Below are 25,705 nucleotides of genomic sequence, written 5' to 3'. Positions count from 1 at the left end.
TAGTTAACATTAGAATCTGTTCAGATTGCTCTCTTCCTTCTGGTGAGAAACAGAAGCTGTGGGGCTTGGGTCCCTAGCGAATATTAATCCGACACTTTGTCTTTTAATGTCTCTTTCCATGAACAGACTGTACCATCTCCAAACCTGACGTCCTATCACCGACTGCGCAGGAGGAAGAACCAGGTGTCAGGGTGCAGGGAGATCTGGAGGGGAGAGGAACCCCTGTGGATCCCAGCACTGGTGAGTAATAGATCTGAAACGGATAGTGCTGTGTCAATTGACTAATTATATCTTCAGATTAAAAGATCACTAGCCAACAGTTTGCTTTCTTTAATCTTTGTAAACTTACCAGACGAAGGACTAAACTCTCTCTAAGAACTTGCACAGTGCTCCTCACTGTGGTATCTGTGTATTTACCTGGTATCTGACCTTCCACTTAAACTTTCTTTTTGTGTAAACATATATATGATGTGGTTTCAATGCTCCTGGAAGAGGCTAAATTGACAGCCCAGGACTCCACATTTGTCCTGTTTATTCATTTTATTTACTTAGCTAAAAATCGGATAAACCCTTTGGTAGCTCCTATTGTTTCCAACACGATCCCCTTGCCCGTGGATTTCTGTTGTCCTTGCCTGTGAGAGCTGTCACTCTTGGGATCTCCACCGATTTCATTCCCAGCCGGCTCTGAATCTAACCCTCTGTGTTCTCAGCATTCTGGGCATTCCGCACATCTGGACCCTACAGTTTCCCTTTGTCCCATCTGGATGTCCATGCCCATGCCCATGCGGCGCATGCCTCACCCCAGCAAAGGTCTGAGATCCAGTTTTAATTTCTCAGAGACAATTTAAAAAACAAAGCAATGTTTCTCCTATGTGTAAACAACAGCATTTTACATGTATAAAGGGCCTTTCATCCAACAGCCGTCACAAACTACATGTGCACAGCACCACTGAAATGCAGCCACCTCTGGCTGGAATGCCATAACGACCACGTTGCATGCTGTACAGAAGTAGTAGAAAGAGGATACTTGGGCTAAGGATGAGTACCCCTGAGGAATGTGTCTGAGCTCCTACTATCTCCAGAGAGCACCTCTATTTTTAAGGTCTTCTCTGAAATACCTTCCCCAGCACCCACCCACCCACATTGTAAACAGCATGTGACTCCATTTCTCTGTCTGAGAAGGATTAAGAGCTCAGTTGACTCTCCTGGGATTTGAACCTGTGGTTCCAGAGTGTTTGGGTATTTCAGATCTGATGCTAAGCCATCGCCTCTCATATGAGCTCACAGGAATGAGTGTGATAGAAGGAGCTAGTTAACATGGCCAAAAAGGCATGAATAAACAATGTCCAAAGCTGAAGGAATGTACCTGATACCAAAGCAGCCCACGGTTTGCAGTCTGTTATAAAGTGTTCAGTGGTTTCTGTGGCTTAGTGGATCAGATTCAGGACTAGGACTCGGGAGGCTGGAATTCTCTTCCTGGTACACCGCTGCCTTGCTTTGTGGCCTGAGGCAAGCCAGGTCAGCCTCCTGGTGCCTTCGAAGTGGACGTGTCTGAGAGAGGATAATAATGTGTACCCATCTTGGTACAGCATTTTGAGCTTTCTGCATGAAAAATAATATGCAAGTATTACTGTTAGTCTGGAGAAGAGAAGACTGAGAGGGGACATAACAGTTTTCAAGTACATAAAAGGTTGTTACAAGGAGGAGGGAGAAAAATTGTTCTTCTTAACCTCTGAGGACAGGCCAAGAAGCAATGGGCTTAAATTGCAGCAAGGGAGGTTTAGGCTGAACATTAGCAAAAACTTCCTGTCAGGGTGGTTAAGCACTGGAATAAATTGCCTAGGGAGGTTGTGGAATCTCAGTCATTGGAGATTTTTAAGAGCAGGTTGGACAAACACCTGTCAGGGCTGGTCTAGATAATACTTAGCCCTGCCATGAGTGCAGGGGACTGGACTAGACGACCTTGAGATCCCTTCCAGTCCTATGATTCTGTGAAGCGTTCTAATTGCATTAGAAAAGTATATACAAATCTGTGTTTGCACAGAACCTAGCAGGATGGGGGCTTGGGCTGTGACCGGGCTGCTAAGCAATACAGCAATAAAATAACTCTATTTACATGAACAGACTCTCCAGTTTCGACACCTGACGTTTTATCCCAGGTTAAACTAGAGGAGGGGTCGTGCAGCAGAGTTCAGCAAGAATTGGAAGAGCGAGAAATCCCTGCGGATCCCAGCCTGTGTGAGTTATAGAGTAATAGACTTTCGTAAACTGGGAGAGACGTTAAATGAGAGTGTCCAGCAAATCTGTTGTGGGTATCACACTGAGCAGGTGTGTGTGTGGGGGGGAATAGTTAGCACTTCCACAGCTCTGCTTTTATCCATAGGGACTTGGAAAATGCCATTGTTCCCGTTTTACAGACTGGGAGACTGAAGCACAAACGTGACTTGCCCGAGGTCACGCAGAGTCAGTGATCAGAAGACTGGGGTGTCTGCCAGCTCCGAAATGTCAGCCCTGTGCCTTGGCCTGACCCATGTGATGTTATTGAGCAGTGCTGGGCTCTGGACTGGAGAAGGGGAACATTGAAACTGTCACTGTAGTATATCTGCTGCCCCTGTGGATCTGGCTGGTTGGGTAATTCAGCACGCGTTTGGGTTAGGGCCAGCAGGTCATGGCGGTGTTGGTCCAGCTGCCAGCCCAAGCCCCTGGAGTAACTTCGTTAGCTGTCAGGAAGTAGGAAGCTCTTGTATTTGCTAGGCCCAGCGCAGGGGACATGATCACATGTAGTAAGCGAATACATTCCCAGTGGTTTCTTATGGCCCAAGTAGATGAAATGGGGGGAAATAAAACCAGTGCTGGATTCTGTTCTATTTTGTTGCAGCAGGTGATGGGCTTGTGATCAAAACGGAGGAGGGGACTGTCAGGGAAGGCCACAACAGCCCAGAGCCACGTGGAGTGCAACTGGGGACGTGCAGAGAGAGCGAGGGGCAGGCTCTTGAGTGGGGAGCACCCTGTGAGAGTCTGCCTGGCCCGGTGATGCATCTGGGGAGCGATCTGGGGCAGCCCAACGAATGCAGGGAGGGCCGGAATGAAATCGCTGAGCCCCAGGGCGTCGTTGCCGTCTCCCGGCTCTGCCAGCCCACGGAGAGGCCCTTTCATTGCCTGCAGTGTGGCAAGAGCTTCACCCGGAAAGACACCCTGCTGTCCCACCAGCGCACCCACACCGGGGAGCGGCCCTACGCCTGCGCTCAGTGCGGGAAGACCTTTGCACAGCAGTCCAAGCTCAGCAACCACCGCCGCACCCACACGGGCGAGCGGCCCTACGCCTGCAGCCAATGCGCCAAGACCTTCGGCCGCAAGGAGCACTACACCCAGCACCAGAGGATCCACACGGAGGAGCGGCCCTTCATCTGCAGCCAGTGCGGGAAGACCTTCCGCAGGTACTTCAACCTGACGGTGCACCAGCGCACCCACACTGGGGAGCGCCCCTACCCGTGCGCCCAGTGCGGCCGCCGCTTCAGCCGCAAGGAGCACTTCCTGCTGCACCAGCGCATCCACACCGGGGAGCGCCCCTACCAGTGCAGCCAGTGCAACAAAAGCTTCATCCACCAGTCGCGGCTCAACTACCACGCCCGCATCCACTCGGGGGAGCGGCCCTACGCCTGCGCCCAGTGTGCCAAGCGCTTTGCCGAACCCTCCAAGCTGGCGGTACATTGCCGCGTTCACACCGGCGAGCAGCCCTACTCCTGCCTCCAGTGCGGGAAGAGCTTCGGCCTGAAGAAAAGCCTCGTTGTCCACCAGCGGAGCCACGCTCAGGAGTGGCCCTACCAGTGCTCCGAGTGCGGTATCCACTTCATCTGCCAGTCCTACCTTGTCCGGCACCGGCTGGTCCACACCGGGGAGCGGCCCTACAAATGCACCGAGTGCGGCAAAAGCTACAGCCGCAAGGAGCACCTGCAGAACCATCGGCGTATCCACACCGGGGAGCGGCCCTTCCAGTGCACCGCTTGCGGGAAGAGCTTCATCCAGAAACATCACCTCCTGAAGCACCAGCGCATCCACACCGGGGAGCGCCCCTACCAGTGCGGGGAGTGCAGGAGGAGCTTCCGCTGCAAGGAGTCCCTGAAGGATCACGCCAGGGTTCACGGCACAGAGCTGGGTCACCTGCAGGCTGCGCCCAGTCCCAGGCAGGTATTGAAGATGGGCACCGTGGGGTGAGAATAAACCCTGGTGCTGATGGCAGCCCAGTGAACAGGCATTGAGAACAGCAGCACGGCAACGCAACAGGAAACGGACAAGCCCCAAGCACCTGTCTGTCCCTACGCCCCAGGGGAAATTGCACAGTCCATGAGAACCTGTGTGCGCTCCCGCCTGTCTCAGCCGTGCGGCTTGACAAAGAGCACTCGCCGCGTGGATGTGAGGGAGCGTGGCCGCGTCTTTAAACCAGAAAGCGAGAGCAGTCTTACCCGCAGGCTGTTTGTGCAGAGGAAGTATCGGCCAAGGGAATGTGGGCTGCCGGGCCGCTTTTTTGATACAGGAAAACAACTCCTATTGCTTTACGTTTATAGTTGCACCCCCAGTATCTGAGGTTAGAATTGGGGGCCATAGCGTGAAAGCCACATCCCTAAAGATAACCATGCGGCAGGGTGAGGGAAACTGCTGTGGGGCATGAGGAAGACACGCTGAAGGGAAGAGAGATTGAGGCACTCACCGGATGAGTGGGGCCAAATGAAGCAGTAAAGGGCGGTGTAAGTTGTATGTTCCAGGCCTGGTGAGCCCATGAGTTGCTCGTGAGAGATAAGAAGATGCCAGCAGTCAGTGGTTAGCAAATGGGGGTAACTGGCAAAATGGTGTACTTTGCTAGTAATGTTGGGGTTTCCCCTGCAATACAGCCTGAGTGGAGATCTTGGCAGGTAAAAACCCTTTCAAGTTACCTTTTAAAAATGTGTCTATGTAACTTCAAGCCTGGCCATGTGTTCTCTTAATGGGCTGGGATCTCCAACCCTGTAGTTTTTATTTAATAATAATAATACTTTAATACGTTTCAATTGGGAAACGCCCCTAATCCCAGCCAAAAAATGGTTCCTGAGCTCACAGCCTGTCTATGGAGAAAGCTGTCTATAAAACAAGAATAAGGTTTGAAATTTGTATCTACCTTGACACTAGCATGAAAGGCAAGAAAAAGCCCTATCAGTATAACCTCTGGGATTCTGCTGTTCCTACTAACCTTGTGACTGCTGGAGAACATGCTCACCGGCTCCGGAGCCAGCGGTTCTGGTCATCTATTTGCAGAAATGGTATCTTTCTTTATCTCTGGTTTTAAAAAGTGGCATGTTGTTACCATATGGCTTAACGTGTATGGTATGTGTGTGATCTAGAATGATATAATTACCTGTATGTATGTGTTAAAAATAGTTTTCTAATAATGTTCTTTCACCTTAATAATAAAAATTATTTTTAGCAAAGCAGTTCTGTTCCAGCATTTGGGTCTTCAGCCTCTAGATGACTTGCATCTGAAGAAGTGAGGTTCTTACCCACGAAAGCTTATGCTCCCAATACTTCTGTTAGTCTCAAAGGTGCCACAGGACCCTCGGTTGCTTTTTACAGATTCAGACTAACACGGCTACCCCTCTGATACTTGACAGCCTCTAGATGGCGCTGTTGGTGCTCAAGTTCTGTGATGAATATTTTTGCTTTGCTCTAGCTGAGCAGTGGGGGGCCCAACTGAGTTTTGATAGGTGGGGTCAGAGCACACGACTGGGAGCAGGGAATTCCTGTCCTAGTGCGGACTCGTTCCCTCTGTGACTTTGGGCAAATCACTTCTCTCTCTCTCTCTCTCTCTCTCTCTGTTTCCCAGTGGTTAAAATGAGGATTAGTTCCTGGCCTACTGTGAGGGTTGGTTTGTTAGTGGAGACGCTCGACAGCCGTGGTTCTCAACTAGGGGTATGCGTACCCCTGGGGGGGACGCAGAGGTCTTCCAGGGGGTACCTCAACTCATCTAGGGATTTGCCTGGTTTTACAGCAGGTTACATAAAAAGCACTAGTGAAGTCAGTACAAACTAAAACTTCATACAGACAATGGCTTGTTTATACTGCTCTATACACTGAAATGTAAGTACAATATTTATATTCCAATTGATTTATTTTATAATTATATGGTGAAAATAAGATAGTCAACAATTTTTCAGTAATGTGCTGTGACACTTTTGTGTTTTTATGTCTGATTTTGTAAGCAAGTGCTTTTTAAGTGAGGTGAAACTTGGGGTACACAAGCCAGATCCAATCCATGCAACAAACCTCGATGCCAACTCTGCCCACATATCTACACCAGCAACACAATCACAGGACCTAACCAGATCAGCTACAACATCACCGGTTCATTCACCTGCACGTCCACCAATGTTATATACACCATCATGTGCCAGCAATGCCCCTCTGCTATGTACATTGGCCAAACTGGACAGTCCCTACGTAAAAGGATAAATGGACACAAGTCAGATATCAGGAATGGCAATATACAAAAACCTGTAGGAGAACACTTCAACCTCCCTGGCCACACAATAGCAGATGTAAAAGTGGCCACCTTACAGCAAAAAAACTTCAGGACCAGACTCCAAAGAGAAACTGCTGAGTCCAGTTCATTTGCAAATTTGACACCATCAGATCAGGATTAAACAAAGACTGTGAATGGCTAGCCAACTACAGAAGCAGTTTCTCCTCCCTTGGTGTTCGCACCTCAACTGCTAGCAGAGGACCTCACCCTCCCTGATTGAACTAACCTCGTTAAATCCAGACTGATTCTTGCCTGCATATTTATACCTGCCTCTGGAGATTTCCATTACATGCATCTGACGAAGTGGGCATTCACCCACGAAAGCTTATGCTCCAATACATCTGTTAGTCTTAAAGGTGCCACAGGACTCTCTGTTGCTTTAAGCCAGATCCGACTCCTGAAAGGGGTCCAGTAGTCTGGAAAGGTTGAGAGCCACTGCTCTAGAGCAACTGAGTAGTAAAATGATCCATCCCTGGAGGGCTGAGCACACTGACAGTTCTAGTGAGGATTTGATTCTGATTTTGTGGGTCTTAGGCCAGTGTAGTTTCACTGATTTCGGTGATTGACACTGGTATAAGAGACAGGGATCAGGCCATTAGCTTTTATAGAGCTCTTTGCATATTGAAAGCACTGTACAGACGCTGAGCTAATTCATCCTTGGGTCACTCCTGGAAGGTAGGTGGCTGAGTATCATTATCCTCATTTTACAGATGGTTAAACTGAAGCATGGGGATGCTGTGACTGGCCTAAGTGAATCAGTGGAAAAGCCAGGATTCCCCCTCCCAACATTTCCATGGAACAGAGACTTTCTTCTGAGGCAAATACTGGCCGTCTCTCACTCTGTCACCCCAGTGTGACTCCACTGGGTGAATTACACCAGCATAGCCTGTGTGGGGGGGGGTGTTGAATCAGGTCCACTAGCTACACACCACTATTCTGCACAGAGTGGGAAACTGAGGCATGGGTATCTCCTCTGGCTAGGGATTTATATCACCCTCAACCTCAGGTATCCTAGCACCTGCTGTTGGTGATTGGCCTGCTCCTGTTTTCCTCAGAAAGCTCTGCTGTGAGAATGGGCAGCATCCCCCTTTCCCCTCCTCCCTCCGGGGCTATGGTGGCTTAGGGCTGCAAGAGTGAAATAGAATACGTGACAGAACAGTGAGTTATTCCCCGATTGCCAGTCGTGTCAGTGACTCAGTCCAGACTGTTTATAAGGGGAGCTGGGGATTGCTGGACAGCCCCCTCATGGTCAGATAAGTGTCTTTGAATACATGGTTGAGGCCGGGTCTCCAAAGGTATGTCTACACTGCAATAAAACAGGCTGGCCCGTGTCAGCTGACTCCGGCTTGGGAGGCTATAGAATTGACATGTAGTCAGCTGGGCTCCGGGACCCTGTGAGGGGTGGGGGTCCCAGAGCCCAGTCAGCTGACGTGGACCAGCCCAGGGCATTTTATTGCAGTGGAGATGGACCCTGAGGGTCTGATCCCGCAAAGAGCTGACTGCCCCCAACTCAGCAGGAGTTGACAGGAGCACTGATGGGAGCGGGATCAAAGCTTAGCCCCAACTGTCAATTATTTGTGTATATATTTATTTGCCTTCTCCTTGAGCCTTTCTTCAGGGACCCCAGCTTTTCTCTGCAACCCCAGGGGCTAGAACCCCCACCGCTTCTTTTTCAATGAAAACAGAGGGACGGCAGGAGCTGGGGCTTTAAGAAGAGCACCCCAGGCTGGGGCTAAAAGCGGGAGCGCGGTGTAGGCTGACCAGACAGCAAGTGTGAAAAAACCAGGTGGGGGTGGAGGGTAATAAGAGCCTATATAAGACAAAGCCCCAAATCTCGGGACTGTCCCTCTAACACCAGGACAGCTGGTCCCCCCTAGCTGCCAGCAGGGACGAGGGGCTCTGCCCAGAAGGGGGTAAGCAGGTGAGCTAGGGGACGTGCTCGGCGCTGCTGTGCCTCTCTTGGTCCCAGGAGAGCGGAGCGAGCAGGTGGGCGAGGGAGCCCAGGCTGGAGTCCCCGCAGGGCGCTGGCGTGGCCAGGCAAACCCCCGGCTTGTCCCTCGCCCCAGCGGATACAGGACAAGCCCTTGGCCCCGGGCCTGGCCCGGCCCCGGGGCGAGGGGGCCCCGGCGGCGGCGGCGGGCTCGGAGCTCGCTGCGCCCGTGCCCGGTAGGCGGCACTGCTCGGAGCTCGCCGCCCCTGGCGCGCCGGCCGCCCGCGCTCTTCGCAGGACCAACGAGGCGGCGGCGGCGGCCGCCCTCCCTCCCAGGCTGCACTCGGGCCGCTCCCTCCCCAGCATGGCAGCGGGACCCAGCCCACGCCCCTAGCGAGCCCCGGCCCGGGCCGCTTCCCCCGAGAGCCACCCAGCGCGGGGCCATGGCCGAGTGGGCCCCCGCCCAGGTAAGGGCCCCGCGGGCCGGGAGCGAGCGGGGCTTTGCTGCCCCCCAGCCGCGGGGACCGGCCCGGGGGCTCCTGGCAGGACAGGCTGGCCCCGGGGGGGGGGGGCGGCGGGCGGTCCCCCCCCCCCGCCCCCCCAAGCATTGCCCGAGAGAATAATTCCTCCCGTCCCGGCCCTCCTGGGCCACCCCACGCCCCCCGCTCCCAACAGCCCCGCCGAGATGCAGCCACCTCTGGGGGGCAGGACATCAGCGCAGGGCCCCCGCAGCGTGCGGGGATGTCTGAGCAGGGGCCGTGGGGTGAGGCCTCTGGGCTTGGGACGTGCCCTGCCCTCCTTATTGTCCACCCGGAACAGCGGGCGTGAGGGGACTGACTCGACCCTGCTGGGATTTGAACCTTGGGATTCAGGGTAGCTGGGGACTTAGGGCTGGGAAAGGGACACTGGGGCTTCAGGGTGGCAGGAAAGTTGTTTTCAGCTGAGCTGGGGAATCATCAGCGTTACAGACTCTTGCCCAGTCGGCTCATTCCCTGAAGCATTTACACATCGCCAACCTTATCGGGAGGCGTTTATGATTCATGGGAATGTCCAGTCCTTTGTTCATCCTTATGGAGCTCCTGGCTTCACACACATGTTGTGGCAGTGAGTTCCACCGGCTTACACAATTTTGCTTGCTTAAAATCATGTACTTTTCACTTTAATTGACAAGCCCCTTGTTCTTATGCTCTGAGAGAAGGTGAATAGAGGCTCCTGACTGTCTCTGGACCATTTGCTATTCTGTAGACCTGTGTCGTCTCCCGCTCTGTCTATACTAAGCAGCCCCAAGCGTTTCAATCTCTTCCCATAAGGAAGTCTTTTTCAGGCCTCTAATCGTTTGTTGTCCATCTCTAATCCCCTTCTACTCTGCTTATTCTCGCTGAGAAAGAGTGACCAGAACTGACCCCAGGAGTCCAGCTGTGGGGGTCCCATTGACTAGTATGATGGTGTAAAAACCAGAGCTGGCAGAAAACACAAATTCAATTTTGCAAAAAAAATTTGAGATTTCAGAATTTATTTTCATTCTGCAGCAGAAGGAAACCGGGACCTTTTGAAATTTTCCATGAAAAAACATGAATGAGAGATTCCCTCTAGAATAGCCAATAGCCCAGTGGTGGGATGTCAGAGACCCCAGTTCAAATCCCTGTTCTAACCATTGGGGTGAGATGCTCTCTGGTTTTGACCAGAAATTCCATCCTAGACCCGGGAAAGCTTCTGGACAAAAGTTTCCTCAAAACTGATCCATTTCTGTGAAAAATTTCAGGTTAGACAAATCAGCATTTTCCAGCAGGGGGGGGGGGGGGGCGTTTGTTGAAAAATTCCCAGCCCACTAGAACAATAACCTGCTCAGTATTGTTTTCTGTCCTGCTCCTCATGCATCTGACATTTTGTTTGCTTTTTCTGACCACAGCTACATGTTGATTTGCTAGACTGAAGTTTGAATTTCACACAGCGTGCTCGGGAAGCTCAAAATACATCCTCCAGCGTGGGTTACGTTGTGTTGTCAACAAGGAATTTCATCTGCCCTTGTGCTGCCCATTCGCCTGGCCTGGAAAGGTCCCTCTTGAGTCTTCTTTAGTCCTGACTAACCTGAATTTCTTTTGCCATCATCAGACCTTTGCCCCCTTCTTCCCAGTTAGTAAATATCTTAATCACTGATCCTAGTGCAGATCCGTGGGGCACCTCACTCTTCACCATTTGCCATGATGGAAAATTAGCCATTCATTCCTAGTGGCCATGAAAGGTCAGCCCAAAGCCAGTTAGAGTCCATAGACTATGGCTTCTACTTTTCTGCTAAACTCTTTTGATCTGTGTTGCCCTCATCCTCCCAACCTGCACCCTCCTCATTTGATTAGTCCGTCTGTTGTGTCCTGTCTCTGACCTGTAGATTGTGAGTTCTCTGGAGCAAAGTGTCTCATTTTTCTGTGCAGCATCTCCCACTACAGAGCCTTGATCCTCGGTTAGGTTTCCTAACTCCTGCTGTGATAACAATGAATGGAAAGACTCCCATTGGTTTCAGTGGGCTTTGGATCAGGTCCTAACTGGTGTTACTGGGAGCAAATGACTATTCCAGCTACCCCACCGATGAGCATGGTATAAATACCTAGATAGGCTCCACTGAAAGAACTGAGCGCAGGACAGTGCGCGGGTGACAATGTAACATCAGGGAGGTGTTTTGTTTGGATGTCTCTCAAGTGCTGTGTGCTTTGTTTGTTGTGACTGAAGCTAATTTCTGTTGTCTCCCCTGCACATGCTCCCTTCCTCCCTTGGCCGTGCTTCTCATCTATCGCGTTCTCTTCTCCCCACGCTTGCCTGGCCTGGCCTGACTGGACATTCCTCTGCAGGTTAGAACGTTGCTGTGGGAGGAGGAATTAGCTACAATGAGAACTGACCTAGTTTGCCTCTTTTCCTTTTGGCCTGTGGATTTTTGCCAGTCTCTGCCCCTTCTTTCCAGTTGGGATTGGAAGCCCAAGTAGTGAAATACAGTGAGGGGGAAAGGATGGCCTTGCCTTTCTAGATTGGCTGGAAACAGGATGCCCTGGAATTCACAGCCGAGAGATTGAGTTCCTTATTGATCCAGGCCAATTCCCAGCCAGTGAGGTTCAGACAAACATTGGGGCGTTTGGATCCTGATCCGCATCCTCCCTGTTCCTTTAGCGTTTTGCCACTGAATAAACACGACTTCAGCCATTGTCAATCTCTCTCCCTGCAAACAGATTCAGGAATGGAACGTCGAGGCGCAACATCTGCTGCCTTTGCAGCCGCCCCTTGTCCCCGAGCGCGCTCACATGAGAGAAGCACAGCTGCACACGGCAGAGGCCTCTCTCTGGACTGTGGTGGCTACAGTGCAGGCCATGGAGCGGAAGATCGATTTGCTGGCCACGCGCCTGCTGAGCCTGGAGGGGAGATCTGGGACGGCCGAGAAGAAATTAATAGACTGTGAAAAAACAGCAATGGAGTTCAATAACCAGCTGGAGAGTAAGTGGGCCGTGCTGGGAACTCTGATCCAGGAGTACGGGCTGCTGCAGAGGAGGCTGGAGAACGTGGAGAACCTGCTGAAGAACAGGAACTTCTGGGTCCTGAGGCTCCCCCCAGGCACTAAAGGGGAGGTGCCCAAGGTAACAATATCCCAGCTAGTGCTGAGAAGCATGTGCTGAAATGTTCTGTGCTATCCCCATGATGTGTAGGTCCTTGTGTTTACTGCTATGGAATGGCTTGGAATGAGGAGTGGGAATGCTGGACAATACGGTGGGTCAGTGTAACTCCGCTTTCTTTCCTGTGAATCTTTGCATGAATTGGACGTTGGGGGAAGGTGTTGGCTGGGTGGCACTGGAGACCGAAGTCTTCCTGTGTCTGAGAGCAGTGGGCAGCACTCCGAGCTTCCCTCCGCTGCCTCACAGCAACCCTCTCCTGGAAGAGCCGTTGAACTAGGGCAGTTCAGTCTCCATGGCCCATTCGGTCTTTGGCCTGTTTGCCGAGACTGCCAACAAAGGGGTCAGTTGGCACCAAAAGGGATGTGTGGACACTGTTCCCTGGGCGTTGGACTGAGTCTGCCAGCTTACACAGGTAGATTTGTAGGGCCCATTGCGATTGTCTGGTCTGAACTCCTGCCTAACGCAGGCCAGTACTACTGACCTCCCACACGCTTGTGATTGCAGATGCCGGTGACGTTCGTCGACGTGGCTGTCTATTTCTCCGCGGAGGAGTGGAAGAATTTGGAAGACTGGCAGAAGGAGCTGTACAATAACCTGGTGAAGGAGAACTATGAATCTTTGAGCTCGCTGGGTAAACATGCGTTTTCACGTGCTTACCGGATGGTGTGTGTGACATCTGTGGCAGCCCTAGCCCCTGCTCCAGGCAAAACCCCAGGCCTTTTCATTTCAGCTGGAGCAGTGGCTATACCCTCCCGAAGGCTAGAAATTAGACCTCAAATCCATACGTCCTCCCATTTAGTGGGAGAGACTCACCTACCCTGTCGTGGGTCCAATCCGTCCGTCTCCAGGGTTTGTTATATCTGGAGTCGCGCTTGCCGAAATCAGGGCTAAAATTGGCCCAATGCTGATCTTTACTTGTGCACGTTCAGCATGGCCCTGGTGAAAAATCTGCTTCGTTAATGCGGAGCCAGGTGAGTAAATGGTACAGGTGGGTGTTGCTTGCCCTGCCTTAGGCTGGTTTAAGCTTCTGTAGTTTTTTGAATAGGTGAGCGGTTTACCATTGGTACTTGTGAGCTTCTCTCCATATGGAGATCTCTGAATTCAGAGCACAGCTCACCTTCCGCTGAATGCTTTACCTTCCCACAGGCTCTTTGTCAATAGCTTTTGCTGCAAAGTTTCCCCCCGTCCCCTCCAGTGACGAGAGGGGGCTGGCTTGAAATAAATGAAAGGTCTCTAACAATCGCACGCTGTGAAATGAACCATTGGGTTCCCCCGATATCTTTTCTGTGAACAGACCGGACCCGTTCCAAAGTGGATCCCGAGCCCCGGATTGAACGAGGGGAAGAGGCTTGTGTCCAAGAGCAGCAGGACTTAAAGGAGAGAGAAATCCCTCCAGAGCCCTGCACAGGTGAGGAATGAGATTCAAGCAAATCCGAGGCAGGGAGTGGAATGCGAATTGCAGCTGATGTGGCCGTATCCCGTTCATGGGATCGCTCAGGGTTTTCCTCCAGTCCTGACTTCTTCCGCTTCGGCTCTTTTTGGTCTTTTAACCATTCAGGACATCTGCCCGTTGGTGTACCCTTTTACTTGGCGACGCTCCTCTGCCTCTCACGGCTCGCTCTGTATCTCTGGCGATGGCTGTACCTTGGGCGCTAGACCACTTCTCTTAAGGCTTAACTCCTGCTCCGCTTCGCCTGGGGATGTTGTGAAGGCAAAAGTGTAACTGGGTTCAGAAAAGAACTGGATACATTCCTGGAGGACAGGTCTGTCAATGGCCATTAGCCAGGAGGGTCCGGGACGCAGCCCTATGATCTGGGTGTCCCTAAACTTCTGGCTGTCAGAAGTTGAGAGTGGAAGACAGGTGGATCATTCCTTGATTGCCTTGTTCTGTTCACTGCCCCTGAAGCTCTGGTACTGGCCACTGTTGGAGGCAGGACGCTGGGCTAGATGAGCCATTGGTCTGACCCAGTACATCAGCTCTTACATAATGGGAAAGCAGTGAATTCTGGCTGGTGCGCGTTGAGGTCGGAGTAAGGACTCCTGGGTTCTGCTCCTAATTTTGCCACTGACTTGCTGTGGGATATTGAGCAAGTCACTTAGGCTCATATTTTCAAAAGTGGCCTGATTTTGGGGGGTCCCCATTTTTTAGTGCCCAGCTCGAGACCCCTCAGACCTGGTTTTTCAGCAATGCCGATCACCTGGCGCTCCCATTGACTTCAGATTAATGGATGCTCAGCACCTGGATAATTAGTTAGTTTAAAGTTAGGTCCCAGTTGGAAAGTATAGGCGTACCCGCTCCGTGCCTCAGTTTCCCCACCTGTGGAAGTGATCAATGCTTAATACTGAACTACCTCACAGGACGATTTTGGAGCTTAATGAATTAATATTTCTAAAGCACCTCAGCAGGTCCCGTGTTCCAAATAGCTAATGTGAAACAGAATCCAGGAGCAGACTGGAACTCAGGAAGGTTTCACTCTCTGTTGTTATATATATTTACAGAAGAACGGCCATACTGGGTCAGACCAATGGTTCATGTAGCCCAGTCTCGTGTCTCTGACAGTGGCCAGTGTCAGATGCTTCAGAGGCAATGAACAAAGCAGGCAATCTTCGAGTGATCCATCCTTTATCGTCCAGTCCCAGCTTCTAGCAGTCAAAGGCTTAGGGACACCCAGAGCGTGGGGTTGTGCCCCCTGATCATCTTGTAATAGCCATTGATGGACCTATCCTCAATCAACGTATCTAATTCTTTTTTTAATCTAGTTATAATTTTTACCTTCCCAACATCCCCTGGCAATGCGTTCCACGGGTTGACTGTGCGTTGTGTGAAGAAACACTTCCTTTTGTTTGTTTTAAACCTGCTGCCTGTTAATTTATCGGGTGACCTCTAATTCTTGTGATATGTGAAGGGGTAAATAATGCTTCCCTAGTCGCGTTCTCCACACCGGTCATCCATGTTCTAGGTGTCTGTCATATCCTCCCTTAGTCGTCTCTTCTCTAAGCTGAACAGTCCCAGGCTTTTTAGTCTCTCCTATGGAAGCTGTTTCAGACCCCTAATAATGTTTGTTGCCCTTTTCTGTCCTTTTTCCAATTCTAATGCACCTTGTTTGAGATGGGGCGACCAGAACTGCACCCTGTATTCAGTTCATATTTGGTCTTTTTTTTTTAGGCCTCCTGGAGAAAAGGGACTTTTAGGGCACGTCTACACTGCAATAAAACACTGTCTGCTGGCCTGGGCTGCAGGGCTATCAAACTGTAGTGCAGACATTTGGGCTCGGGTTGCAGCCTGGGCTCTGGGACGCTGGGAGGGAGAGGATCCCGGACCCTAGCCCAAGTCAGCTGACATGAGCCAGCTGCATGGGTGTTACTGCAGAGTAGATCTACTCTTAGGAAGGGATTCACCCCGACTGTAATGTTCCCGCTGATGTCACTTCCACACACAGCAAGGTGATATGCCGTGTAGTGTATTCACCCCTCGGCCAAGCCCCTAGCTAGCACGTTCGTGTCTATTCAGAACACGCCCCCTCTGGCGGGCGAAACGGCATTGCTTTGAGATGGGTGTGAACGGTTCAGCGGCTGATACACGAACGGCTTCTAATTCTCTGTCCCTCGAACAGAATCCCTGATGTCAACGCCCGACATTCTGTCCCGGATCAAACAAGAGGAGGGGCCTTTTGTCGGGGAGCAGCAGTTCTCGGAGGAGAGAGGAATTCCCACGGACCCCTGCGCAGGTGACTAATCGATTCAAACAACTTGCAAATGACGAGTGCGGCAAAGAGCAGGAAATTGAGCGTAGCTTCCTCTCAGAAGTCTGCTAGTTCTGTAGCTTTGCTCGTCCAGTTCATGGGTCTTGTCCTGCCTGCCACTGACTTGTTGTACGACCATGGGCAAGTCACTTGAGGCCCAAATTTAGCAGCCTCTGATTTTTTGGGGGAGGGGAGGCCTCCATTTCCTCCTAGATGCCAACTTCTTCTGATTCTAATCCCTCCGTTTTGTGAGCAGTCCCCTCCAGGGCACAGTACAGACCGGAATTGCCTCGTGCACCTGTTTGCTTCCCTTCTGGCTGCCCCCGACGCAGGGACCGCCCATCAGTTTGAGAGCAGAGTGTTCCGTGGGTAATAGACCATGATGTGTTTTCATTTTCTCCCTCAGGAGCAGACGCTCTGATTTCTGCCCATGACTTTTTATCCTGGATTAAACAAGAGGAAGAGCCCTGTGTCCGGGATTCGTGGGAGCTGGCTGAAAGAGAGATCCTCACTGGCCCTGGCCCAGGTGAGCAATGGCTTAAAAGCGGCCGGAACCAGTGAGTAAAGCGCAGAAGTCAGCAGTCCGGCTGCCCTGTGGGAGCTCTGCGGAGGGGAAGGTTTGTCCTGTCTTCGTGGCAGACACCAGTTCGTAGATTTTAAGGCCGGAAGGGACTAGTGTGATCGGGTCGTCTGATCTCGTGTATAAGGCTGGCCAAAGAATCTCCCTCCGAGTGATCCCTGCGGAAGCTTCCTGATAGGTCTAGCGCTGGGCAGCTTCTCTCTTCCTTCGGTCATACGGCCTCTCGCAGAGTCTTCGGCTGGCTTGGCTGAAGCGGCGTCAGGCTGGGTCTACATCGGAATGTTCTGCGGGCACAGCTGTGTTGGTGAGACGTGTGAAAAATCCCCTCCACACACACAACCAACAGAGCTATGCCATCGAAAGCCCCAGTGTAGACACGGTTAGGCCAACAAAAAGTCTCTTTGCTGGCATAGCTCACGTCGTTTGGGGAACGGATCTCAGCACTACTGGCAGAAGGACTCTTGCTGGTATAAGCTACATCTCCACGAAGAGGGTTTGCTGGTCGAGCCGGGCAGGAATCCTTTCCTAGCGCAGTGACAGACTCCAGGAGCTCAGTGGGGTTAGCTCAACAAAGAGGAGGTGAAGGGGTGACTTGATGACAGTCTGTAAGTCCCTACCTGGGGAACAATGTTCAGACTAGCAGCGACAGCAGGTCTAACACGACCCAATGGCTGGAAGCTGAAACTAGACCAGTTCAGACAGGCAACAAGGTGCAGTTTTTAACAGTGAGGGTCGTTAACCATGGGAACGTTTTACCAGGGGCTGTGGTGGGTTCTCCAGCACTGGCCATTTTTAAATCAAGACGGGAGGTTTTTCAAAAAAGAAAATCTGCTCTTGGGTTTATTTGGGGGCAGGTCTCTGTTATACCGGAGGTCAGACTGGCTGATCCCAGTGGTCCCTTCTGGTCTCATGCAGACCAGGCCTTCGTCTCCTCTGTAGACGGGGATGCTGCCCAGTGTTCCCTCTAGTTTTTTATGTCCGTGTGCGGAATGAATTTTGTTATGTGCACCAGTATGGAGGTTGTGTGTGACACATCACCTTCGTATCAGTGCACATAACAAAATCCATGTGGTGGGGATGGGGCCGAGGGGTTTGGAGTGTGTAGGGGGCAGGGGAGGGGGGGGCGCTCAGGGCTGGGGCAGAGGGTTGGGGTGCAGGGGTGTGAGGGCTCCGGCTGGGGGTGTGGGCTCTGGGGTGGGGCTAGGGATGAGGGGCTCAGGGCTGGGGCAGAGGACTGGGGTGCAGGCTCTGGGGTGGGACCAGGGATCAGGGGTTTGGGGGTGCAGGCTGTCCTGGGGCTGCGGTGGGGAAGGAGGACTCTTCCTCTCCCCCTCTTCCCCCCTCCCCCCCCACAGCCCTCTCTCACCACAGCAGCTTGGGGCCGGGGGAGAGGCACCTCTCCCTGGGGCAGCTCCGGCGGGGCTGAGCTGGGCTGAGGGAGGGGCTCCTCTCCCCCGGCGGCGGCAAGTCCGGGGCAGGTCTGTGCTGGGGCAGAGGCACCTCTCCCCGCCACAGCCCTGAGCCCCTGCGTGGGGCTTAATAGGCAACTGCGCGGCCACGCAGCTTAGAGAGAACTTAGATGCTGCCTCCTCTCCTACGCCCGGTCCTAGATGGCCCAGAGCTGATCCCTGCGCAGAGCGCATGCATGGGGCCTAGGGGGGAACTTCCCCCGCTGTTCAGTCCCAGGGCAGGGTTGTGCGGCTCAGGTGGTTAGAGCCTCAGGGATTGTAGCCTTGGAGTCTCGTGGTACATTCCCCCACCTCCCAGCACCCATTCAGCTCCATGTGTGCCCCAACCTTGGGAGACGGCTGCTCCCAGCTAGGAATAGGCACCCAGCTGGGAAGTGTTGGCTTTAGCCTGCTACTGGTTAACGTGCTCAGCTGTGAAAATACAGCTTTGGGTTGGTTTGTTTTCGTGGCTGAGTGGCTGGTTGGTGTTTGCAGTGATGAGCTCCTTTGGGTATTGGTAGCACCTGGAGGCTCTAACTGAGATTGTGCTGGGTGCTGCACGGCCCCGCAGCGAGAGACGGCCCCGCCACCAGAGCTCATGAGCGCCATAGACCAGAGCGAGAAAATCCCCATTGTACAGATGAGGAACTGAGCCTCGGAGAGACGAATGCCTTGGCCGAGGTGGATGTGACCGAGCTGGGAATGAAACCCAGATCTCCCGAGTGCCAGCCCGGTGCCTGTTCGACCGAGATCTTAGTAATCTGCTTAGAGTGGACAATTGGCGCACACAAGCCCTTCCCAAGCCAGAAACCTTTATTCGCGCTCCACTGTCTGATCGCCACGTGACGGAGGGTCGTCACGCCGCTTAAAGCATGACTGGAAGGCGCTCAGATGCTGTAGCGATGAGGATGGTGTAAGGACCTGCCCAGAACAGAGTAGAACTGGGACAAAAGATGCTCTCGAGGGAGGGAGCTGGGACTCCTGGGTTCTCTCCTGGCAGGAAGTCGGGAGGGAGTGTACTGTAGGTGTTACGAGCCGGGACCCAGCTCTCCTGGGCTGTTCAGAGATTGTGAGGCCAGTAGGGACTGTTAGCTCATCCGGCCGGAGGCGAAGTGGTTAATGTTTGCTGAGTTTTTTGAGCTCCTCGGTTGGGAGGTGTGCTAGGAGGGGCAAGTACTGTTCTGACACATTCAAACAAACAGGGATTTTTGCCCCGCTGCCCTGGCCCTGGCCCTGCGAGGACGTGTCGGGAATGATCTGCAAAGCCCTGTTTCCTACGTGGCTGGGACCAGAGAGTGCTTTGGGTGGCGGTCACCCAATTCTCTCTGGCTGAAATCCACCCCTGGGCCAGGGAGTGGATTGGGTCAATGGGACTTAAATGGTGCTCGGGTCTGGTACTGACTCCCTGTCCCTCTCTCCCGGGGCTGGGGCTGGCCTTCTGCAGACAGCTGGATGTAACCAAGAGAGCTCAAACCCTTCTCACCACCGGTCTCCATCCCAGGTTCATCCTAGCCCAGGCCACTGAGACCCTCAGCTCCGTGGGACCGTGCTGTGGATCGGGGCCCTTTCCCCCAAAGAGCCAGGGATGAGATTCTCTTTCTTTCTTCCGGCAGGCGACGGGCTCATGGTGAAGTCAGAGGAGCAGCGTCACCGCCAGGCAGGCCCGGAAGAGCTGGGGTTGCTGGGGGGCTCTGGGGAGCCGCTGTACCAGGCCCCGGCCTACGGGAGCCAGCGTGGCTCGGTGACGCAGCAAGCCGACCCTGGCGAGAACAGACTGGGTAAATCCTTCCGCTCGGACACCAGCTTCGGCGAGTTACCAGGCACCTTGATCCCGCGGGGAGCCGGCGCGCTGAGGGAGGAGCGGCCGCACGGCTGCGCCGAGTGCGGGAAGAGCTTCAGCGTGAAGAAGAGCCTGAAGATCCACCAGCGGAGCCACGCCAAGGAGCGGCCCTACGCCTGTGGGGAGTGCGGCAAGAGCTTCAACTGCCACTCGGGGCTGGTGCGGCACCAGATGATCCACCGCGGCGAGCGGCCCTACAAGTGCGAGGAGTGCGGGAAGTGCTACAGCCGCAAGGAGCACCTCCAGAACCACCAGCGGCTGCACACCGGCGAGCGGCCCTTCCAGTGCGCCGCCTGCGGGAAGAGCTTCATCCGCAAGCAGAACCTGCTGAAGCACCAGCGCATCCACACCGGGGAGCGGCCCTACCAGTGCGGGGAGTGCGGGAGGAGCTTCCGCTACAAGGAGTCCCTCAAGGACCATCAGCGGGTTCACGGCGTGGAGCTGGGGGCCCCCCCTGGGCTCCCGCCGGCCCTGGGCAGTGGGGACTAGATCCTAGGACTCTGTGGACTAGACCACATGGCAGCTCGGGACTGGGTCGTAACCGACCGCGAGTTAAATCCAAGGCAGCGAAGTGAAAACCAGTGCCAGAAACGAAGCTTTTACCAAATACGTCCGCGGGGCACGAGGCAGCCAGGGTGTCTGGCACGTCCTCGGAGGGACCCCCAGCACGTTTTTCATACCCATCTCCCATCCCCTGGACAAGCCCCTTCCACGCAACCTGCAGAGAGAGCCGGAAAGGCCGGTGCATGCGCCGAACGCTGCTCCCCGCCTCCTCCCGCGCCCAAAGAGCCGCCCCGTCCCTTCCCGTCCCCACTAACGTCCCGCTCCGGTTCTAAACCCCCCCATGGCCTCACTCCTGGGGCTCTTCTCTAGAACCCGCTTCCTTTCTCCCGCTCCACACCCACAGCGGCAAGATTGTGTGAGAGCCTTCTCCTCTGCAGCTCCTGCCCCCAGAGCCGCCTCTCCCCACATTTCTCCTCCCACTGGATGTAGATTGATTCTTTCTCGCCCGTTGCTCTGTGTCCCGTCCCCTCCCCCCGTTGTTTTTACATTTTAATTTCATAAGCGTGCAGTTAAACTCTGTCAAGTGTTTGGCGGTGTAGTTTTATATGGCAGATGCAATGCAAAATAAAGTTGTGTTGGGCTGTTCCTGGTGTTGGATTGTTCCTACAGCTAACCCTACGCAGCCAGCCGGCCTCATGAAATTCTAGGGGAGACCATTGCCAAGAACGCAGCAATCCGTGGCCGCCTGGGTTTTTCCACTCCTGGTGGCCCACCAGGGCCAATGCACCCTGCCCGGATTCTCGTTTACGCTAAAGCTCTGCTAGCATGAAGGGGCCGGGAGAACTCCACCCACTTTCCAAGCTCCTCTATGCTGCTGGAGCAGGGGCAGGGCTTCTCATGTAAACCAGGATCGGGCCCCTTTTCTCCATCAGAACCTCCCTCCTGGCGGGTTTGCTCCTGCCCACGTTGGGTGCGGTGAGAGTGCCACTGGCGTCCACGGGGGTGGGCTCGTCTGACGTGCGCCATGCTAGGACAGCCCTCCCCCCCGCTGGGTCCCCACAAGCTGCCCGCTGGGATCACCGGAGCTAGGGCCACTACAGGCCAAATGAACCTGCCGCCAGGCAGAGGCACGTCCGAACCTGGCACGTGGAAGTGGCTGGTTCTGGCCCTGTCGGGTTGGGCTGATCAGCAGTGGTGTGATTAGAGTCCTCGCGTGTGTGCGGGGAGACGATGCTAACCAGGAACTGGGTATTGACCCAGCAACACGCTGCTCCTTTCCCCACGAGCTGGCAGCCCCTGAGCTCCTCTGTCATTTCCTTATTGGTTAGCCCGGCGGGTGCGAGGAAACGCTCTGTAATCTCCAGTTCGGAGCCTCTTTGCCTGCACCGCCCAGTGAGTCCATAGGACTTCAGTGGTCCCTCATCCTGGCTTCTGCACGCACAGAGAGGTAGCAATGAGAGGAACCCCTGCTACTGCTACCTGCCTGAGATGCATACTGCGGGGGAGGGGTTACCACCAATCTCCCATCCCCCCCCCGCCCAAGAGGTGGTCCAGAGTCTCCGTGGACCTGACCGGCTGACGTGTGTCTGACCTTGGTCTGCTCTGGTCTGTGATGGGCCTGCCACCGTGTTCTCTTGTTGGGTCCTTCTGGTGCATCTTGTCCCTACCCTAGTCCTCCCTGGCCTCAGTCACTGTTCTCCTCAGTAGAGTCCTTTGGCCTCGGGCAATGACAGGTGCTTGGTTCCAAGTCCTCGTAAAGTGGCCAGTGACTGATGGTGAAATGTAACCGCCTCTGATGTCCTTTTCCAGATGGTGCTATTTGCAAACCGTACCTCCTGTCCTGGACGGAAGAACCGTGTGTCCGGGACCGGGGGGGCTTAGCAGAGCGCGAGATCCCCACGGGACTCGGGACAGGTCAGTAATCACCTACAGCAGCTGGAGCTGGAAAGAAAAACAGACCTAACCAAATCCTCGTAAGCTCTTCTGTAATGAGGAAGGCCGGTGCAGTGGTCAGTGGGCTAGCCTATAACTCTGGAGATCCGAGTTCATTCCCTGCCTGCGTGAATCACGCTGTGCTGCGGTTCCCCATCTGCGTAACAAGGCTAACAGGGCTGCCTCTGTGTGAGGATAAACATGAAAGGTTGAGAGGTGCTTGGGGCCACAGGTGAAGTCAGTGTCCCCCCAAGCCAGCGGCTCATTGGGCTGAGGCAGTTAAGGCATGTCGGTTTCATAGCCAACAGTACACGAGGGAGCGCTGTGGTCAGCATCACACGCAGCCGCCCGTGACTGCCCTAAGCCGACCAGGGCGAGTGGCCTGAGCAAGGCGAAACCCACGCCCTTCAGGCTTGCAGTGGAGCACCTTAGCCACTCAGCCCCCGCCCTCGAACCCTGGCAGGGCCAGAGGTAGAAATGACGCAGAATTGCTCCAGAGTCTCATTGCTTCCCGTAGCAGCTTCCTGATCGCTGTACTGCAGTAGCATCCACAAGGGGCTAGTGCTGACACAAGCCCTCCCCATAATGGACCATCACTCATGGCGTCCCACCAATCACAGCTGCTTTTTTTGACCTTTCGACGGGTCTCGAGGCCCCCTGGTTTCCTTTGGCTCCGGATCCCCAGGTGTGTCCGTTTAGCCCGCCCCCCAGAGAGAACACTGCTGGGCGGAGCCCTGTTTCGGGAGCTGCTTTTCTGATCTCCACGGGACACTTGGTAATGTTGTTCTCTCTCCCGCCAACAGAATCTCTCGTTTCCCCAGCTGGAGCTGTGGCCCGGACAGAACAGGGGGAAGAGGCCTGTGCAGGGAGCCGGCAGGACTCCGAGGAAAGAGGAACATCGGTGGCTCTGAGCACCGGTGAGTGATAGTTTGAATGTGGCCTTTTGGGCTTCACAAACTAGCTAATGAGAGAAGGCAGCACCGCGCTGGGCCTTTCTCCCCAGCCCGCACTGGTCAGTTTCGATTCTGTCTGTCTAGGTGGATTCTCGGACGGCCCTTAGCAGCGTAGTACCGGAGCTCTTCAGAGCAGGGGTGTCTCGTATCATGTGTTCGGACCATGCCAGGCACAGTGGGGATCTGATCTCGGTTGGAGCCGAGCGGGGGCTCGTTCTCCTGGCACAAAGGTGGCTGGATTCTCTCTGTGTTCCAGGTGGGATCGTAGCGGAGGCGCAGCGTCTTGAGGAGCATCCCCCCCACCGCGAGCAGCGCCAGATGGCGTCGGGAAGGCGGGTTTTCTGGAGTCCCGAGCAGAGAGATCCCCAGGATGCCCACAGGGTGGAGGATCAGTGTGGAGCTGCCCTCAGTAATTCCCCTGAGCAGCCAGTCCTGCTCCCAGGGTCGGAACCTCCCTTGCCCTCCGCGGGGGCAGGATCGGGCCCTGGGTGGGCCAGAGTTCCCTGCGAGAGCCGAGACGTGGCTGCCCCTTACGCCGCGCAGGCCGGGGAGCGGCCCCGTGCCTCGAGTGCTGTGAAATCCCAGTTCTGCTCCCCAGCAGATGAGCCAGTCCAGTGCGACAGGAGGTTCCCCCAGCCCACGGGCCTGGCCGCCCACCAGCCCAAGCCCAGTGGGCAGAGGCCCCATGCCTGCAGCGAGGGCGGCCAGAGCTTCAAGCAGCATCAGAACCCGATTATCCACCTGAGAACCCACGGCAAGGCCAAGCCCCACCAGTGCAGCCAGTGCGGGCAGAGCTTCCTCCACCGCTCCCGGCTCACCTACCACGCCCGCATCCACACCGGCGAGCGGCCCTACGCCTGCGCCCAGTGCGGCAAGAGCTACAGCCGCAAGGAGCATCTCCAGAACCACCAGCGGCTGCACACGGGCGAGCGGCCCTTCCAGTGCCACGAGTGCGGGAAATGCTACATCCGCAAGGAGCACCTGCAGTACCACCAGCGCGTCCACACCGGCGAGCGGCCCTTCCAGTGCGCCGCCTGCGGGAGGAGCTTCATCCGCAAGCAGAACCTACTGAAGCACCAGCGCGTCCACACCGGGGAGCGGCCCTACCAGTGTGGGGAGTGCGGGAGGAGCTTCCGCTACAAGGAGTCCCTCAAAGACCATCAGAGAACTCACGATGCTGAGCCAGGGCTGCCCCCCGGCCTGCACCCAGGAGCCGGGCTCAGGAAGCAGATGCCTCGGTGTGAGAGGGGAGCCAAGGGGGGGTCTGGGAGCTGATGATAATACTCAGCCCTTGTGCAGTGTTTCCCCTGGGCTGGGCCCAGAGGAGCCTGGCTCTCCCCAAGCGTGGGGCAGGAAAAGTGAAAGGACTTGGTCACAACACCGTGCCAGGAATCGAACTTGGGTCTCCTGAATCCCAGCCCTGTGCTCTAACCACTAGTCCACACTGCTTTCCTGTAGCAGGAAACTTCTTTTGGCTAAAACCCCCCTCTGAAAGTGAGCTGGGCACATTTCTCTGCTCATGTAGAACTGGTCTCTGCCACCCGGAGCAGTGTCCCAGCTACGGGCATCACAGCCTTCTCCTCTGCAGCTCCTGCTGCCCTGAACCTCTCCAGCCGCTTTCAGATCTCCTGGGGCTGTAGGTAGCCATCCTTGCTCCCATCCCCCTCTGTTTCTCTTGCACAATGGAAAATAAAGGTTGGCTGAATTCTGCTGGACTGGGCCTTTTTTTCTCCCCAAGCCAAAGGCAATTCGGGCAGCGCTCTCTCTCCTGTTCTCACAGTTAGGACTGGGGAGCCAGCATCTGCTTGAAAACATAACTGTGCAGTGACGTCGGGGGGAAGTGGAGCTGCCGGGGTGGCGCAGCCGGCTCAATTTGCAGCTCACGTGTCTCTCTGGCCTTTGGGCGCCTGGGAGCGCCCTGCATGTCGGTGCAAAGGTTGAACTGCAGCCCCCTCCTGCGGGGACGCTGCACTGGTGCAGCTCTGGTGAACGGCTGGGGAAAGTCCCCCTCTTTTGAACGGCGTCAGCCCTTTTGCGTTAGGGGTTTGCACCGGGGTAGCTACCCAGGTGCACGTTGCCCAAATGCAGCCAGGCCTCACCCTCAGTGACCCGGGGACCACTGACACCTTGTCCACACTAACGCTCCCACCACCGTGGGCAGTGCTAAGGCTGTGGTCTGCAAGGCCACAGAGCCGCTTCACCTCGGTAGGCTGGGAGTGGTGAACCGCCACGGGCTGCCCGGCTACCGTTTGGGCCAGGGAAGAGGGTGCCCCGAGGTTGGCCTGCAGTGGTAATCGTGCAATAGTCTGTGGCAAGGGGCTGTCCTGCAGGCTGGAGGCAAGGGGAGGGGGAGAAATGGGAAAAAGGGACCCCGCTAGCAGTCCTCTGTGGCGTCCCTCCCATGTGCAGACCCAGAACAAGGAGAATCAGGGCTTGCAGCGCTATAAATGCCTGGTATAGCTAGGCCGGCAGCGCCCCCTAGTGGAGACACAGGGTGTGCCAACAGACAGATTTTTTTCTACCACTAGGTACCCCCATGTCCCTGAACGCCGTTCGCTAGGCCAGGACAAGG

General features: G+C 54.7%; 1 protein-coding gene across 1 annotated transcript; it reads left to right on the top strand.

The window, feature by feature from the left end:
- The first annotated feature begins 122 nt into the window (after positions 1 to 122).
- LOC112120762 (zinc finger protein 268-like) lies at positions 123 to 24,843 on the top strand. The gene is made up of 14 exons (XM_029911615.1): positions 123 to 240; positions 711 to 810; positions 2,125 to 2,238; positions 2,879 to 4,211; positions 8,617 to 8,947; positions 11,696 to 12,097; positions 12,638 to 12,764; positions 13,428 to 13,541; positions 15,748 to 15,861; positions 16,283 to 16,402; positions 19,518 to 20,231; positions 22,058 to 22,162; positions 22,984 to 23,097; positions 23,390 to 24,843. Exons 2-14 carry the CDS (start codon positions 765 to 767, stop codon positions 24,406 to 24,408), a joined length of 4,653 nt encoding a protein of 1,550 aa, XP_029767475.1. The 5' UTR covers positions 123 to 240; positions 711 to 764; the 3' UTR covers positions 24,409 to 24,843.
- The last annotated feature ends 862 nt before the right edge of the window (positions 24,844 to 25,705 follow it).

The sequence above is a fragment of the Terrapene carolina genome, unplaced genomic scaffold (genome assembly GCF_002925995.2).
Source record: "Terrapene carolina triunguis isolate 2854851 unplaced genomic scaffold, T_m_triunguis-2.0 Scaffold111, whole genome shotgun sequence".
Taxonomy (NCBI): Eukaryota; Metazoa; Chordata; order Testudines; family Emydidae; genus Terrapene; species Terrapene triunguis.
Note: the sequence above shows the minus strand (reverse complement) of the source record. Positions and strands in the feature narration are given on the sequence as shown.